Source organism: Lissotriton helveticus, chromosome 3_1, assembly GCF_964261635.1.
Source record: "Lissotriton helveticus chromosome 3_1, aLisHel1.1, whole genome shotgun sequence".
In the NCBI taxonomy this organism is placed as follows: Eukaryota; Metazoa; Chordata; class Amphibia; order Caudata; family Salamandridae; genus Lissotriton; species Lissotriton helveticus.
The window spans coordinates 1,021,272,459-1,021,290,692 of NC_136061.1; the positions used below are offsets into that span (position 1 = coordinate 1,021,272,459).

The following is an 18,234-nucleotide window of genomic DNA, read 5'->3' on the forward strand; positions in this document are numbered from 1 at the left end:
ACACTTGCAGAATTCCACACAAGACCTAATAAGAGCTGGTCAGGAAGGTACTCAGTTTAAATTGCTGTGTGGGCTCAAATGAAGGACCTAAATCCGGAGAGCGCGGAGTCAGAGACTTCTACTTCATAGGAGTGATTAAGTAGAATCTCTTGGTACACAAAGTCTAAAGCTGCACTGAGTTCAAGAAGTACCTGATTGGTCTATAAAGACTAAGTTTCTTACAGTAACTTTCATTAAAACAATTATTGATATTTTATTCAAAGCATGTGAATTAATAAAAGGTCTAAAAAAGTACCTAATAGGAGTTTGGGAAGCAGGTCTTGGCAGGCCGCGCAGAAGTCAGGGAAAACCACCAATAAACAACTTTGCATCCAAGGGCTGCCTTCAGGTAGCCTAATTCCATTTGTCCCATTATGCAGCCCTTGAAGGATCATCAATAAACATTCTTATATATACCTACATAGTATGCTTCTGTGGATACACAATACTCTCAGCTGTTAATATTCAGATCCATATGTAGTAGATTATTTATTGAACTCCTTTCTAGGACTCTCTATATAACGTATGATTTTCAGCCAGGATAGTTTACCGGTAATATTTTGCTGTGAAATCCATACGTTTGCTCTTTTTGTGAATAAAAAAAAAATGTTTTGTGGTAGATGAGGGAGTGGCTTCTCAGCCCTCCCGGAGATATTGGACTCATTTACTTCACGTGTTCATTCGATGGAATATGGGGGGACTTTTTAAAACATATACAGTGTCCAGGTACAACGCGTAGTGAAGAAGAGGGCTTCGACTGGACCACCTATTGCACTTAAAACGTTAATGATCAAAACCTTATTAATCTACACTGTTCTTAGGTCATTTATTAAGTAAGCTAATAATGTGTGTACTCTATATTAACACAGTTTTTGTGTATTTTTTTGGCTTTTAGGTCGCAGCACAATGCACTTTATTTGAAACCGGGAAATCAAAGAACATTATGTGCTCCTCAGGGTTTGGAATGAAGAACTTCTCATCACTTGGCTTGAATCAGGCTCTCATTCATGAAATGAGCAACCATTCCAATGGGACCGACAATAATCCATCCATGTCCATTAACAGACTTTTCCCAGCTCTGCTAGAGTGCTTTGGCATCATCCTTTGTGGCTACATAGCTGGAAGACTCAACGTGATTTCAGCCACACAGTCCAAAGGACTAGGGAATTATGTTTCCCGTTTTGCTCTCCCAGCTTTATTATTTCACAAAATGGTGGTACTTGAATTTTCACATGTTAACTGGTCTTTTCTTTATAGTATTTTAATTGCCAAAGCATCTGTATTTTTCATAGTATGTGGTCTAACATTGTTAGTTGCCAGTCCTGACAGTCGGTTCAGTAAAGCCGGTCTGTTCCCCATTTTTGCCACACAAAGTAATGATTTTGCACTCGGATATCCTATAGGTAAGAACCTCTTTTTTCTATTCTCTTACCAATGTTCACTTGATATGTCCTTGCCTTTAATGCAATGTAACTGTGGATATGTTTTCGATATTTTTAAAGAAGAAATACCCAAATGGCAGTACTGTTAAAGAGGGTTCAACCAAATGATTTGGGTTTTTTATGTTTATCTGTACATACTAAAATGCAATTTGTGACAACCGCGTAAACTCTTGTTCGCTGAATGTCCTAACAAGTTCCAAATACTCACGTTTAGAAGTTGTTAGTATGTACCACTCCTCCACATTTGATTATTATCGCCAGAATTTTTTTTATCTGGCCTTAAGTTACCTCACCTCCATTTTGAAGTTTGGAGTGAAAGAATGAGTGAAATGTATTCGGTCGGACTGGACTGCATGCAACTGGAACATAATTGAAAGAACGTTTGAAATAATTTTGAGATTTCAAAGGCCAGGCTTACTTACTAAGCTCTAGTGAAGCAGTCTGACTGAAAACTGAAAAAAGTTATACATACACTGTATGGTTGAAATCGTTGTCATTAAAAAATGCTTGACATGTGATGGGACCCTCACCCTTACAGAAACCAGGGGCCATATGTATCAAAATGTTGTTTTGCGATTCTCAAATAGCGATTTTTTTGCGTATTGCTATTTGAGAATCGCAAAACGCAATGTATGTAGGATTTGCAAAAACGTTTGCGAATCCTATATATTCCTTAATTGCGAATCGCAAATTGCGATTCGCAATTAAGGAATACCTCCCTATTCATTCCTATGGGCCTGTAAGCCCATAGGAATGAATGGGGAGCCATTCGCAATTTGCGAGTACCCATTAGGTACAAGGACACCCTGTTGCATCCCTGAAATAAGCATGGGTGCAGATGTGGCGCACATACATATCATAAGGGCATGTATGTGCGCAACATGGCACTTTGAAAAATGCAGACATGTGCATTTTTCCAAGAAATTGCAAATTACCACCAACCTGAAGTTGGTGGTAATTTGCGATTCCTTAATCCAAAATTGCACAACTTGGGTGCTTCCTACATTGCATTTAAGGAATCACAGTTTGCGATTCCTTAAATGCAATTGCAAAATAGGGAATCGCACATTTTGTGATTCCTTATTTTGCAAGTGGGTTTTTGTGTGATACATTGCACACTGCTAAATTGCAATCGCAAACGCTGAAATTCTGCAAATTTCAGCGTTTGAAATCGCAATTTGGCTTGATACATATGGCCCGAGCTCTGCAGGTTGTTGCAAACTTGTCAACTCATTTGGTTTTATGTGCTGTGATGCAAGGTAGCATATGTTATGAGGCACTACTTTAATTGTCTGCTGCAAAGGACACATTGCAGTATTTTCTTTCCCCAAAAAGTTCCATTGTAGCAATATACAAATGGCTTGACAGGACAGGCACATTTTAAGGAGGATGAGAAAATCATATAGGGCCACATGCATCAGTATTGGAAATAGCGTTACCTAATTGTGATTTTCTGTGAATCGCAATTAGGTAATCGCAATTCCTAAGGTATGAAACTCCTTGAGTTTTATATAGCAATTACTAGTGGCTCGCAAATCGACCTACCTCATGAATATTAATGTGCTAGGATGCAATTTGCAACCCTTTGGGAATTGCTAAAATCACAGGGATGGGCGCCTGCCAGGGTCAGTAGACCACCATGTCCATGATTGTTTTCAAGTAAACCAATCATTTAAAAAAAAAAAAAATGAAATGCTGACTGTTTTCCTTCAAGGAAAAAGGGTTGCCTTTAAAAAAGAAAAATGCAAAGTTTTCTTTTCATTTTTTAGAGCAGGCAGTGGTCCATAGGAGCTCTGCCTGCTCTCAAAAAAAGTTTTTCCTACCTTTCCCAAAGAGGAAAGGGTCCCATGGAGACCCCTTCCCGTTTGGCAATGGGCTACCATCTACTCGAAGTAAGTGGTAAAATGCAAATGTTTTGTGATCACATTTTGGTCACAAAACATTCCTTCATTCTGCTGCAATTAGGTATTAGAAAGGGATGCCCTGAACATGCCCCTTCCTAATAAAAAATAAAGAGCGATTTGCCAACATGTTACTGAATCACAAATTGAATTCATACACTTCAAAATGCAGTTTGCCGGTCGCCAACAGCCTCATTCTGCGAATCGGGCCATTTACAACCAGTAAAATGCATGATACATGTGGTCCATATTCACAATTACCCTGCTATTTTTATTAGTTTCATCCTTGCAGAAGTGAGACCAGTGAAATTTTAGAGCAATCTATATTGATGGAAGAGGTAGACCAAGCAAGTTTGTTTTTTGACCACTTTCAGTGTTGAATTCTGTAAAGAACAATAATAATGAAAAGAAATAGCAGTTGACTAAAAAATGTACTTCTTAAAACTGAGAAAGATATTCGATGATGAGTGAAATGTATCATTACAGGTTAAATAGGATAAATAACCCCTACCGTTGTTCTTTCATACCACCTTAAGGTCGATGGTTAGCATCACTCAACCAAGACTTCACAGTTTTTGATAAAATGATTTGCGATAGCTGTCCAAGACTGTCCAACCGGAGTAAGCCAGGTTCATTAAGAACAAAGGGCCAAATTTATGAACAAGCAGGTTGCAAAAGCTGGATGCAAATTGTGCACATACTTTTTGCAACTGGGTTTTTATTTTGTAATGCGATCAATATAGTAATACATTCCATCTCAAACTTCCAGTCGCGGGGGGAGGTCGTTGAAATACCTGCATAATTAATATTAACTAGGTAGGTTGCTGTTTGTGACCCGCTATGATTGGGCACTAATGCTGTGGCAGTTCCTCCGCTAAGGTGGAGAAGCGTCACCCCACTGCTCTGTGAGCAGTGTAAAAGCAAAACGAAAATTATAAGAACTAACATTATCATTTTCGATTTCCTTCCTGCTTTGGTGAGGGGCGGGTGGTTCTGGCCAATACACGGAGCAGGGGAAGGAGTGTTGCGCACGCTCCCTAAGAGCGCATGACTGCTTGGCCTGCCCTCTTGGGCTGGCCAAACAATCCTGCGCACTTTGCATTTTCTCACTCAGCTGCATTACACACCCTGGTGGGGAACATGCCCAGCCTCCAAGCCCCTATATGAGCAGCGAATCACGGTGCTCTGGTGCAAATGTGCCTGGGTTGAGGAGAGGAGAGGGGTGGGGGTGTTTCCTCCTTTGGGAGGCAGCCTGGTTGCATATCATAGGCGGTGCAGCCTTTGAAACACATCGCCTTGATGGGCCACTTCACTAGCCAGCCTGTCAGGGAGGGAGGTGTGACCTCCCTTTCATCCAGGCCATTGAGTTCACATCTCCTGGGAGCAGGTCAGATTCCTGTCTTGGCGGCAGCAAGCATGGGCTTGCAGCCAGAGGTCAGGAAATACTAGGACAACCAGGTGGGAAACTTCTGAAGTAGCCATCTGGGTGCATGCCACATCCTCAGCACGAGATTCATTTCAGGGGCGATGAGGCATGTTTTACAACAAACACAATATATTTAGGCAGTACCATAATGGAGCTGCCAACCTCTGATTTGCCCGGGTGCCAGTCCATGTTATCCTATGGACCGTCTATCACCTATTATGTCCTTTAATGGTAAATACCACTGTAGGGACAAATAAGCTTCCGTATACATGGCCACACCTTTATTATAATGCATCCTGCCGTCTGGGCTCAGGAGGCCTTCCTTAGGGATAATTGGCAAATATTAAAAACAGTGCATTGACTTCGCCAAACATGGTGAGGGTAAAGTCGAGTTTGAGCTTACACTGCTCCTGAAGTCTGCAATGGCAGGCTTTCTATAGTTTACTTTGGTCGCTCAGGGTGTCACAAACAGTGCTTCAGGCCCTGGTGACCCCTTTAACACTCATTCCCTGGGTACCTCTGGTACCATATACCAGGGACTTATAAGGGGGTAAAAGTCCTTTGTTAATTGAAGTTACAAATTCAAACGTGTCTGTTTTAGGGAGAGTGCACAGGCCTGGTTAGCAGGCTTCGGTGCATTGGCAGTAGAAAACTAGCTTCTAGTAGTCCAAATGGGGGCAAACATTGGGGGGCATCTGCAAAAAGGCTTGGTTTCTTACACCCTGCATACCACTTTAGTCAAAACAAGTGCACTTTACCCACTGCACTCCACGCCAATCTACTCTGCACCAGTGTACTATATGCCACTTCACTCTAGGCCATTCTACTCCAACGCTCTACTCCATCAAACCCTTCTCCACTCTATAACCCTCTACTCCACTCTACAACATTCTGCTCCACTCTACAACATTCGACGCCACTCTACAACACTATTCCACTCTACAATGCTCATCTCAACTCCCTCTTTACCACTCCTTGCCACTTTTCTCTTCGCTATTCTACTGCACACTTCTACTGCACACGATTCCACTCTACACCACACTACGCCACTCCACTCCACTCTATGCTACTCCCCTCACTTTACGCCACTCAAATCTACTCCAGCCCATTCCACTCTCCTGCACTACTCCACTCTATGCCACTCCACTCTATGACAATATACTCTGGCCTACACCACTTTGCTCTACAGCACTCCACTCTTCTGTACCCCACCACAATCTGTGCCACCACACAACACCCTACCCCCCTCTGACACTCTCCCCCCTCATCACTACTCCCTTCCACTTTGACACAACTCCCTTCACGCCACCCCATGACACTCCAGTTCACTCCATTCAACTCTACGCCACTCCATGACACTCCGCTCTACTCCACTTTACGACATTCCACGCCAGTGTCCTTTACCCCGCTAACTGTCAGCCATGCTGAACAGCAGCCATGCTGGTGTGCAACATGGCTAAAACATATTGCCAATGCCAGTAGCTCTTGCCTAGGTGAGTCATATTGGCTATGCCAATGCTTGTTTATCTTGCCACCAAATTAGTGAGACTCTGGGGAAAGGTAGGCAGAGAAAAGCTTGCATTCTGTGGTGTATTATACTTGCATGCATGTATTTTGTGAGTATTTTGTGCATGATGCATGTTTTCTGCAACTTGTTGAAAGAGACAGAGACGCAGCCTTTGTGCAGGGAGTCGCTGACACTTGAGGAAGACCGCAAGATTCCCTCCCAACCCTTTTTAACCAAGAAAAGAGGCCGTGCTGTTTGCCTAAATTATGCTTAATTCAATTGCAAACATTGTAATAAGAGAGCCTTTCTTCTGCCGGAATAGGTGCTCAAGCACAAAGAATCAACATTGTTTTTGGACAGTTGCTCTGCAGACTCACACCATGTTCTCCTTCAGTTTTTTATAAGCTTAAAGCAAAACATGTTGTTTGGCACAGGTCCATAATATGCAGCTTATTTCATTTAAAGAACACAAACATTTTGTGTGTTTCTATATATTTATTCACAGTGCAATCAATAACACTTGAACATGCAAACGTAAATACCCCACGATTATGCTACATTTCTCATTGTGCTTTAAGAATGTCAGTGGTGTTGGAAGAAGTACATTGTCTTCCCATATTAACATTTAAATCCTTCAGTTGTATAAATGCTTTGCTTTAATATGCAAAGTTATAAAATTGACTTGTGATGCTCTTTTCCTGTTGTACTGCTTACATAATGGCTATACTTCACTTATTTTTTACCTCTGGGCTCAATGAAATGAAGCGCTCCACACTGAATCTTTCAAAGAGATTTTCTTCATGGAGCCTCACTCATCAGTATAGTGCCATACTGTGCAAGTCCTCAAACTTATTAAGAAAAGGAAACTAGAGCCAATGTTGCCAATGTGAATTATCTTCTTACAGGCACAGCCACCGAGTGTACTGCCACACTTCAAAATACTTTATTTGGCAATTAGGAAACACGTAGGTAGCCTTCAACTAATTAGTGAGGGTTTCCGCTTTTCTTCTGGAGGCAATATTTTGGTCTAATGTTGGTGCTAAGATGAAATAATTTTTTGGGGGGGGGCTGAATCTTTAGGCGATCGGCAGAGTCTAGCTGCAGGGGCTCTTAGAAGGGGTGAAACAACAACAAAGCCTGTAAGCAGGCCCGGGAAATGTCTTCGGAGAATGAACAAGTAATGAACAGAATTCTGTTCCATTTCTGCCAGAAGTGTCAAGCGAAGTCCCCTAGGACACTACTCCATCTGGTTTGCAAATTATGCCTGTCCCTAGATCATCAAGCATTTTCGTACTCAGCATGTCTTGAATTCCGGTGTAAGAAAACCCTTCCATGGTGGGATCAACATCTTGCCCCACAGTTTAGAAGACCTACCGAACATGTTTGGGAACAGGTGCCTGTTATTGAGCTACTCCCAAGGGTTTACTTGTTACTCGAGCATTGCCCTCGAAGGGCTCGAGCTTTGGGTTTGCAGGCCAAGCACGTGGTCCTCGATCTGCCACTTCTTGGCGTGTGTCACCTGGAATACGGAACGCATTAGCAGCGCAAGGGAACCTCGCAGAGCGCGGACACGAACTACACGTCCCAGCAGAGGCAGCGGGGAAAACTACAACTCCCATGAGACTGTGCGCGATCATGCGCGGAACTTAAAATGAGGGCGGCCGACAGGGACAGCATCGGATATTTCGGATCCAGAGCCGGCGATTCCAGTCTCCTCGACGAGGTAGGGAACAACGTCCCTTTTATTGCTTTCTGTCCAGACGTTTGTGGCACGGGGTTTATATGCTAGAGCGATTGCTCTACGCGACCCGATCTTTCCCCTCCGAAGCTCTGTCTAGTTTTGCTGGTGGCGAGCAGTACAGAGTCTCTGCCATAGCGCTCGTTTTCTTGTGGCTTCCCTACCGAGCGCTGGCCACAGTGGATTCCTACCTTTCACGCTGCATTCCTCTTGTCCATAGAAACTACGTACTCGGTAACAGACCGGAGTTTGATACTTCATGCGGAGCTGGGCTCAGCTCTATCCTGTGAAAACAGGGTTCTTCACCAGTGGCAGTGACTTCAACTGCGCACTTACTGTACCCCACGTTGGCGAGTGCCTGGACAGGCATTCTTGCGGGGGACGGGTTTGCCTGTTGTCTTATTGTACTCCGGTTTCATAGACTGTTATTTTCGAGTGGCATTGTCGGCCACTTCTTAGCACGGTGCCCTCCATTGGGGAAGGCCAGGACTGGCATTCATGCGGAGGACGATGCAGTAGTTGCTGCACCATTAGAGGTGACTTAACCCACGTATTATTTGTTCAAGACTTGGTCAAAAGCCGGCGTTCTATTTCTCTAATAAATACATTGAACTATCTGGGTTGTTCTGTGCTTAATTATGGTAGAGGAACCATAACCCAATCCCGAGGGCAGTTAGGGATTACAAAATATCAGACCGTTATACTTAATCAGCCCCCCGGTTGGGTTGGAATACCATGGCATCGATGGATGATGTGTTGGCAGCCCTACTCGCGGTGCAGAACGAGCTAGCCACCTCCAGACTGGAAACTGCGAACATAAGGGCACGAATGGAGAACCTGCAGAGAAACCCATTTGATGCAGGGGTGTCAGCAGTGGTCCCCCCTGCGGCGGTGGTGGTGGAAATGCCAGTCTCAATACCCCTTGCTACGCCGGAAAGATACAGTGGCGATCCAAACACTGTACAGGTGTTCCTAACACAGGTCGCCCTGCACTTCTCGTGCAAACCGAAATCCTTTCCCACTAACCAGGCGAGAGTCGCCTTCCTGATATCATATCTGGCAGGGAATGCTGCCCAATGGGCAGTACCTTTGGTGAGTCGAGACGACCCTCTCCTACATGATTGGGAATCCTTTCAGGAAGAGTTCGTGAAGGTCTTTGACAGGAGAGCGGATTCCTACACGGCAGAGAGAGAGCTACTGGAGCTACGCCAGGGTAGCACCGGGCTGGTACGCTACATGAACGCTTTCCGCCGTTTGGTGTCGGAGACCAAGTGGCCCACATCCAAACAAGCAGTGCTTTTTCATCAGGGCCTAAGTGAAGAGCTAAAGGACGTTATTGCCGAAATTGATCCACAACCTGCAAGGATCTGATCGGCTTGGTCCTCCATTTGGACCATAGGCTGGGGGAGCATCGCGGCGACCACAAGAAGAAGGACAAGGATCTACTGTCACACGGGCCGGCAGGGTCCATGGAGCTACCACCTCCCGCTCGCGCTGAACCCATGGACATAGGGGCCATTCGAGCCAGCTTGACGGCCACGGAAAAAGAATCACGCCGTAAACAAGGGCTGTGTCTTTCCTGTGGCAAGAAGGGCCATTAAGTGAGGGAATGCCCGGTCAAGCCCAAGACAGGACGCTTCAGGAACTCCAGGACAACCACTGCAACTGTGGATAGTGTGGCGGAAAACTGAAGGACTCCGGGAACAGAGAAGGGGATTTCTGGAGTCATTGTTCTATCCCTTCCTTACAGTTGATGAAACCTCTGAACCAGAGACATCTGTTCATATCCATCAGACTGTTGGTACAGGCGGAGTGGGTCTCGGTGGAAGCCATGGTGGACTCCGGGGCCACGGGCCTCTTCATGGACGCGGAGGAAGCCCTTCGCATTAAGATCGGTCTTCTAAACAAGGGGGTACCAGAAGACGTTTTTGCTGTTGACGGGCGAAGGCTGGCTTCGGGACCTATAAACCAACATACCGGGGATTTCCAGGTGCAGTATGGGACGGAGCATTTGGAATCAATCGATTTCAGCATCATCCAAGCTCCTCAATATGGTGTCATTCTGGGGTTGCCCTGGCTCAAGAAACATAACCCTTCCGTCGATTGGGTCTCCCAGGAGATACGTATGGACTCAGTTTATTGCATACAACATTGTGGGGTGTCATCTGAGCAGATGGGGAAGATAGACAATCTATCCCAAGATGTAGCCACAGCGGCGGAGAAAGCCATTGATCTTCCCGAGGTCTATCGGGTCTACAGAGGCGTGTTCGATGATACCCAAGCCGAAGAGCTAGCCCCACACAGGATATATGACTGCCAGATAGATCTGGTTCCAGGGGCAAGCGTGCCCAGTGGCAGACTGTATGCGTTATCAGAAGCCGAGAACGCTCACCTGCGCACATACCTGGACAAGATGTTGAGACTTGCTTTTATACGCCCCTCTAAATCCCCGGCGGCCTCTCCCCTGTTCTTTATTCCTAAGACCAACGGGGAACTCTGTGCCTGTGTGGACTTTAGGGCCCTCAACGCCATTAGCATCAAGAACAGGTACCCCTTGCCCCTCATCAATGTGTTGTTAGAGCAGGTGAAGACGGCCAAGATATACACCAAGCTCGATTTAAAGGGAGCGTACCATCTAGTGCGCATGAGAACAGGGGACGAGTGGAACACTGCGTTCAAGACCCGGTTTGGGTTGTACGAATATATGGTGATGCCATTCGGGCTCTGCAATGCCCCAGCGGCGTTTCAGTTCTTCCTGAACGATGTGTTACATGAACTCCTGGATGTATACGTCGTAGTATACATCGATGACATCTTAGTGTACTCTAACAGCGAGGAGGAACACATAAGACATGTCTCTACCGTACTACAGATCCTGAGAAAAAACAGTTTATTCTGTAAACTCAGCAAATGTGACTTCCACGTCACTAGGGTCGAATTCTTGGGGGTTATGCTGAGCCCCGATGGACAGACAATGGCGGACAGAAAGGTCAAGGCTGTGAGAGACTGGCCACCCCCCTCGGAACATCAAGGAGGTGCAAAGCTTCATCGGCTTTGCCAATTTTTATCGAAGATTCATTGATGGTTTCTCTGGATTGGTGGCCCCTATAACACAGCTTTTGAGGAAATCGCAGGCGTTCGTATGGTCCCGCGAAGCAGGGGAAGCCTTTTCTGCCCTGAAAGATGCATTCGGGACTGCGCCGGGGTTGGCTCATCCCAACACGGACCTCCCTTTCATTGTTGAAGCGGACGCTTCGGATGTGGCACTGGGAGCCATTCTATCACAACGACATTCCGGGTCAGGCGTGCTCCATCCTGTGGCGTTCATGTCCAGGAAGTTAAATGAGGCTGAGAGGAACTACCATATAGCCGAGAAAGAGCTATTGGCCATTAAGGATGCATTCACGGAATTTAGGCACTTTCTGATGGGGGCAAAGCACGTGGTCTCTGTCCTTACAGACCACAGGAACCTGCAATTCATGACAGCAGCCAGGCACCTATCTCCACGGCAGATGAGATGGATGCTTTTCTTCTCAGGCTTCAATTTCGTGATCACCTACCGGCCGGGTGCTGAGAACCGTAAAGCGGATGCGCTTTCACGCCAGTCGTCGGGCCTGACTCCCGACAATGCACCGGCAAACTCGATCATCCACCTGGAGAGGGTTATCGGGGTGATACAGCCTGACAGCTTCCTGAAGGGGGTGCAGAAGGGCGTGTTCACGTTCGAGTGGAAGACCTGGCTGCTTCACCACGCAGAATGGAAGTTGAGGGACGGGATCCCCATGAAAGGATGTTGCATGTTACTACCCACTTCGAGGCTTCGGAAACAGGCATTCCACTGGTGTCATGAGGCGCCTAGTGCGGGAGTACCTCTCGAGACAATTCTGGTGGCTTAACATGCGGAACGACGTGAAGGAATGGGTCGCTTCCTGCGACATTTGCGCCGCCATGAAAACGGATCATCGCAGACAACAAGGATTGTTGCAGCCCCTTCCGACTCCCACCAGACCATGGGAGAATATCTCCTTAGACTTCATAGTGGGGCTGCCTGTGGACCAAGGACATACCGCCATCTTGGTGGTGGTCGACTACCTCACCAAGATGGGACATTTTATAGCCTGCAAGGGGGTGCCATCAGCAGGAGGGCTGGCCTCAGTGTTGTTGAAGGAGGTGGTGCGGCTGCACGGTCTGCCCAGTGTGATTGTGTCGGACAGGGGATCGCAGTTCACTGCCAGGCTTTGGAAGACTTGGTGCTCCTCGTTACATGTCACATCCGCGCTGTCCACCAGCTATCACCCACAGACGGACGGCCAAACGGAGAGACTAAACCAAACCCTCAAACAGTACTTGCGCTGTTTCATCGATCAGGGTAAAGAGGAATGGGTGGAGCTGTTGTGGCTTGCCGAAATAGCGTACAACAACGCCACACATAGTTCCACCAAGGTGTCACCGTTCTACGGTAAGTACGGACACCATCCACGGTTTCTTCCATTTACACACCCAGCAGGGAGCCAAGGCATGCCGGAGACGTCCAAGATAGCGACTTGTATCAAGGAAACCGTAATGCGCACCCAGAGGTGTTTGGCGGAATCCAAAGTGAGGTACAAGATACAGGCTGATCGCCACCGAAGACCAGGCCCATTGTACAAAGCTGGGGACTATGTGTGGGTATCTTCCCGCAACATGCACTTCCGGAAGCATAGCCTGTTCCATCCTAAGTTCATAGGCTCCTTTCGGATTGAAAAGTGCATCAGCCCGGTGAACATGAGACTGTCATTGCCTTCAGCTATGCGGGTACATCAGTTATTCCATATTTCCCTGTTGAAACCTTCGGTATCAAGAGCACCATCGTCTACCTCGGCTGTTCAGGTGGAAGCTGAACGCGAGTACGAAGTTGAGGGTATCCGCGATTCCAAGTGGAAGAGGGGCAAGCTTTGGTATCTTGTTGCATGGAAGGGGTTTGGCCCCGAAGAACAATCCTGGGAACCTGTTGCCGGTGTTTCGGCGCCACGGAACGCAATAGCAGCGCAAGGGAACCTCGCAGAGCGCGGACACGAACTACACGTCCCAGCAGAGGCAGCGAGGAAAACTACAACTCCCGTGAGGCTGTGCGCGATCATGCGCAGAACTTAAAATGATGGCGGCCGACAGGGACAGCGTCGGATATTTCGAATCCAGAGCCGGCGATTCCAGTCTCCTCGACGAGGTATGGAACAACGTCCCTTTTATTGCTTCCTGTCCAGACGTTTGTGGCACGGGGTTTCTATGCGAGAGCGGCTGCTCTACGCGACCCGATCTTTTCCCTCCGAAGCTCTGTCTAGTATTGCTGGTGGCGAGCAGTACCGAGTCTCTGCCATAGCGCTCGTTTTCTTGTGGCTTCCCTACCGAGCGCTGGCCACAGTGGATTCCTACCTTTCATGCTGCATTCCTCTTGTCCATAGAAACTATGTACCCGGGAAAAGACTCGAGTTTGATACTTCATGCGGAGCTGGGCTCAGCTCTATCCTGTGAAAACAGGGTTCTTCACCAGTGGCCGTGACTTCAACTGCGCACTTACTGTACCCCACGTTGGCGAGTGCCTGGACAGGCATTCTTGCGGGGGACGGGTTTGCCTGTTGCCTTATTGTTCTCCGGTTTCATAGACTGTTATTTTCGAGTGGCATTGTCGGCCACTTCTTAGCACGGTGCCCTCCGTTGGGGAATGCCAGGACTGGCATTCATGCGGAGGACGGTGCAGTAGTTGCTTTACCATTAGGGGTGACTTAACCCACGTATTATTTGTTCAAGACTTGGTCAAAAGCCGGAGTTCTATTTCTCTAATAAATACATTTAACTATCTGGGTTGTTCTGTGCTTACTTATGGTAGAGGAACCATAACCCAATCAAGAGGGCAGTTGGGGATTACACTTCTTAATGACCAGGCTAGCAGAGTTACCTAGTCGGAGCTGAATGAACCATCCTCTGTGTCGAAGCACAGATGTAGGTCACATCTATCAACTACAATATTTGCCTCCAAGCCGCTGTCGGTGTCGAAGAATGTCTCCAAGCCGCACCCGTCGACTTCAACCAGCTCCTCCAAGCCTCACTCGGCATCGAAGGATTGTGCACTGCATGTACCATGATGCAAAGGAGAAAATGTTTCTGGATTATGATCAATGTCCCTCTAATTTTTTTCCTCTGTGTGCGGTAGTGTAAGGTCTTTGTGCGCTGCAACCAAGGCTATGTGCGCCGCAACCAAGGCTATGTGCGCCGCAACCAAGGCTATGTGCGCCAGTAACCAGACAGCGCGTGTGGGTACAGCGCCAAATAGCACTCTAAACTTTTGCTTAAACAAGTGAAAAGACGGTGCATTTCTTTACATACAGCTCCACGTGAGCGGTGTTTAGACCCGTTTGAAACCATCCCACATAGCAATTTGAAAACTTAGCAGCTATGTTGCTGAATTTCTTTTCGTGACAGAGCTGGGGTGCGGGGTGATTGTGGGAATTTGTTCAAGTTTTCAGGTTAATTTCAGCTCATGATGGGTGCTGCAATTAACATGAAAACTTTAACAAATGCAGGAAAAATAAAATCACAATAAAGTTATTATAATTTTACTTTTAGCAGTTTCAGGACTGGGTTAGGGTAGGGCCGCATCAAGCTTTCAATTAACGCATTTTAATGCTAGTGTCCGCATCACCGTATTAAAATGCATTAGTCACGTATTCTAGCGCCCCCTTGACAATACTGCAATTGAGGCACACTGCTAAGAAGGCAGCACCAGCAGGCTAAAATTGTCTAACATATATGAGTATGCAACTGTGCCTTCAAATTTGAAATGCTATGCGTCAGAGATAGAATATTCATGAACAGCACTGAGCAGGCAGGCCGGAATTTAACAGATCAATTAGCCATGTCCCAATCAGCCTTCCTGTGAGTGTACTCTGGGGGTACCAGCCATCAGGTGGGTGATCCATGAGCGGCTCTTGCCTGCTGTTTTCCCACAATCACACTACCCTTTTGGTGACCAGAAGCACACTCATGCTTCGAAGATTGGACACACCGGCTGGTGGTAGCTTGGTTTTGCCTTCCCGCACTCTCCAGCAGATAAGTCGCATTACATGAGCCTCTTGAGCAGGATGTTATAGTTTACAGCCTGCTAGACCCATTCTCTCCTAAGCCCCCGCATCAGCCCGTACAGAGATTGTTGACAAAACAGTCAACTTCTCAGCCACTGTCATGCCCTCTGAACATGTGTACTTTCATGAACCGAAGGCACAGTATTGGTCTTGTCACTTGATCCCAGGACTTGATTGTCGTCAGAGCGGCACACAAGTGTTTAAGTGCGACCGGCAGAAGTAGGAGGCGTTTTTAAAAACCAGCTTATAATCCATATTTTCAGAGATTCTGTTTGTATGATCTGGGTTTAAAGCAATAATGCTTATATACTTCAAAACACTTTGCTTTGGAAATAATCTGGTTTGCCACACTTTTCGAATCATCGTCGTTTAACTAGTCGCACTGTCAATAAATCTTGCTTTACTTCTCAAAAAGACAAATTGTTTTTTGGGAAAATGGACTTTGGGAGATTCAGGTCATTACCCAACCCTTACCTCAGCTACCACCTTCTCCACAAGGATGGGCGCTCCGCAGTCTTACTGCGTTGTCACACGGTAGCTGCTGCTGAGAGCACATCATTTCAGGGGTCAAGAATTAGGTTTTCAGGGAAAGGGAATGGGATTGGCAAATCCAAGTGTACGTGATTCAGGACCCCAAGAGTAAAAAGTAGAGCTTTCATTAAAATACTCTGCATGCTGCACAGAGAAGGGAACTAAACCTCTTTCAGCAATAGAATGAAAATGCAGCTCTGCCGGGGTTTTCTCCCCTCACTGCCAAACAAACTATGTCCATCCTATTCCCTTTCTTTTTTGTAGTGACTCTGTCCATTCATGTTAATTCACCTCATGCACTCTAGCTCTGCCATTCTAGTAGCAAGACGATTATTAACCCTTGAAGTAGTCTACTTGCTTCCTAGAAGCACCACACATGCAGTGGTCGAAGTGGGAGGGATCGGCAGGGCACAGCTGCCCCTACTTCTTTAATTTGATAGGTTCTGTTCCCCTGCTTTTTTATTTTAAACTTGCTTCACAGGATGGCAGAAATAGCCAAGGTTCACAGATCCGGCTCGGCATACATGGCAGTTCGGGGCGGGTAGAGAAGGAAAAGGACACTGTCTCTTCCTTCTTGCCCAGAGAAGACAAGGACAGTGTTCACTTCTGCTGTGCCACTGGGAAAAGCACTCACTGATTTCTGAATAATTAATGTAAAAGTGTTAAGGTAACCCAGGGCCGGACTGGCCGTAGCGGGCACCGGGCAATCCCCCGGTGCACCGCACGGGTGGTGGCCGGTTTTGTGCCCTTGGGGTCGATTTTGTTACAGGGGCGTTCGACCCTGTAACAAAATCGGCTGAAAACAGGGCCTGGAAAAGAGCTCGGTGGCACCCCCAACCCCCCCGGGGAGGAGGGGGGGGGGGGGGTGCCCGAGCACTTTGCCATGGCCGGTTTTGGTTCCCAGTCCGGCCCTGAGGTAACCATGTTATTCCTACTTACATTTCACATGCTTTACTTAAACTTGCATTACCTTTAAGTCTTTGCCTTGTCCATGATTTTGTTACTTTTTTTTTTAGGCAGCATATTACTCTTGTCTAATGCGTAATTTATTTGTGTCACATCCAGAAGTTTATAGCGGGGGCACAATTGGGTTGTAGCTGAAGGCAGCGCAAATTTCTCTCAATGGGGCAGTATGGTGTTCAGTGGAGGAGATGATGTATGACTATGGTCAGAGCTGCCGAATTTGGAACTGGGGAACCAGGTTCAGCCTTCATGACCAGTCCTCTAGTCCACTCTCCTGAGGGAGCACATTCCTTTGTTAGAACTTAGAAGCCCTGGTGTCTTAGCACCAGCATGTGGACCCTAACGGTGGCAAATGTGGGTTAACCTTAAAGGCCTGTCAACCACAATCCATACTGAAGTTCACTGCCAGTCTTGTGGGCAGGCCTATGAAGCAGCACACCCTAGCATGACAATCACTGAGGTCACAGGACCCTTGAGCAAGGTGGCTATAGGGCGGTGCAATTGCACCGGGAGCTGACTTCGGGTGGGGTGACAAGCTTGCAAGTATATTATGTTTCTAAAAGCACTTGCTGCCTCCTTCCTGGCCTCCAGCAATTTTAGGCAACAATAAAAATGACATGATAACTCCAGGGATTATTGTCATAGAATATGTACCATCCAGATCACAAAGTGCACATAATGAAATTAAAAACACACAAGCGGTTTCAGCTGAAGCAGCGCATTTCCAGCCTGCAGTAAGAGAAACTCAATGAAGCATATAGTGCTTACAGACTAAATAATAGGTTCCATGTAACAACCAAAGTAAAGGGGCCAGTAGCTATGGGAGGTTACAAATGAAGACAGGCTGTACTAAGGAGGGACAAACAAGCCTATTAATGAATCGAAATTTGCCTAGCTTAGTAACAGTAAGTTTCAATTCTATTAAGGACACGGAGGCGAGGATTATGCTATTATTTTTTCGCTTTAATGATAACATTATCTCACAGCAGCGTCAACAAAGTCATCAAAAACTTTTACACACTGAAGGGAAAAACAATCCATATGAAAAACGCAGAGAACTACAATATCCATGAGTCCATAAGATATTAACTCTCACTCCTTCCACAGTGTCTACAACTCCAAGAAAGACCCCTCATCCACGTTGTCCTTCCTCTTTCTTCACGCGTACGCCTTTGAGTCACTGATCCATAGCTTGGGCATATCAACAAAAGCTGGATACGAAACTGTCTTGGAAGCAGTCTTTGTTCTCCGGCCAATTGTAAAGGTCACCCCTTCTGGGGAAAAAACTTGTGCAGAAACGTCCAACGTCCGCACATCCGAAACTCTACGACAAGAAACCAAGCATAAGAGCATTGCCAATTTAGCCGAGATTTCCTTCAAGGAAAGATATTTGTTATGCTGCCAAGACAAAAACAGATTAAGGACTAAATTGACATCCCACAAATCAAGTAACGCGACTCCGGGGGTAAAGATAAACGTATACCCCGCAAGAGCCGACGAACAAAAGGATGTTCCCCCACCGGGGAACCATCAATCAGTGTGTGGCCCGACGAAATAGCGGAGCGCATA

At 46.6% G+C, this 18,234-nt stretch overlaps 1 protein-coding gene across 3 annotated transcripts in view; it reads left to right on the forward strand.

The window, feature by feature from the left end:
• Positions 1-18,234, forward strand: part of GPR155 (G protein-coupled receptor 155) — a 361,714-nt gene that overhangs the window by 99,858 nt on the left and 243,622 nt on the right. For all 3 annotated transcript variants that reach the window (XM_078681541.1, XM_078681540.1, XM_078681542.1), the window contains exon 2: positions 935-1,442. In XM_078681541.1, coding sequence (XP_078537667.1) covers positions 983-1,442 — 460 coding nt within the window. In that variant the 5' untranslated portion in view covers positions 935-982. The remainder of the gene's footprint in view (positions 1-934; positions 1,443-18,234) is intronic.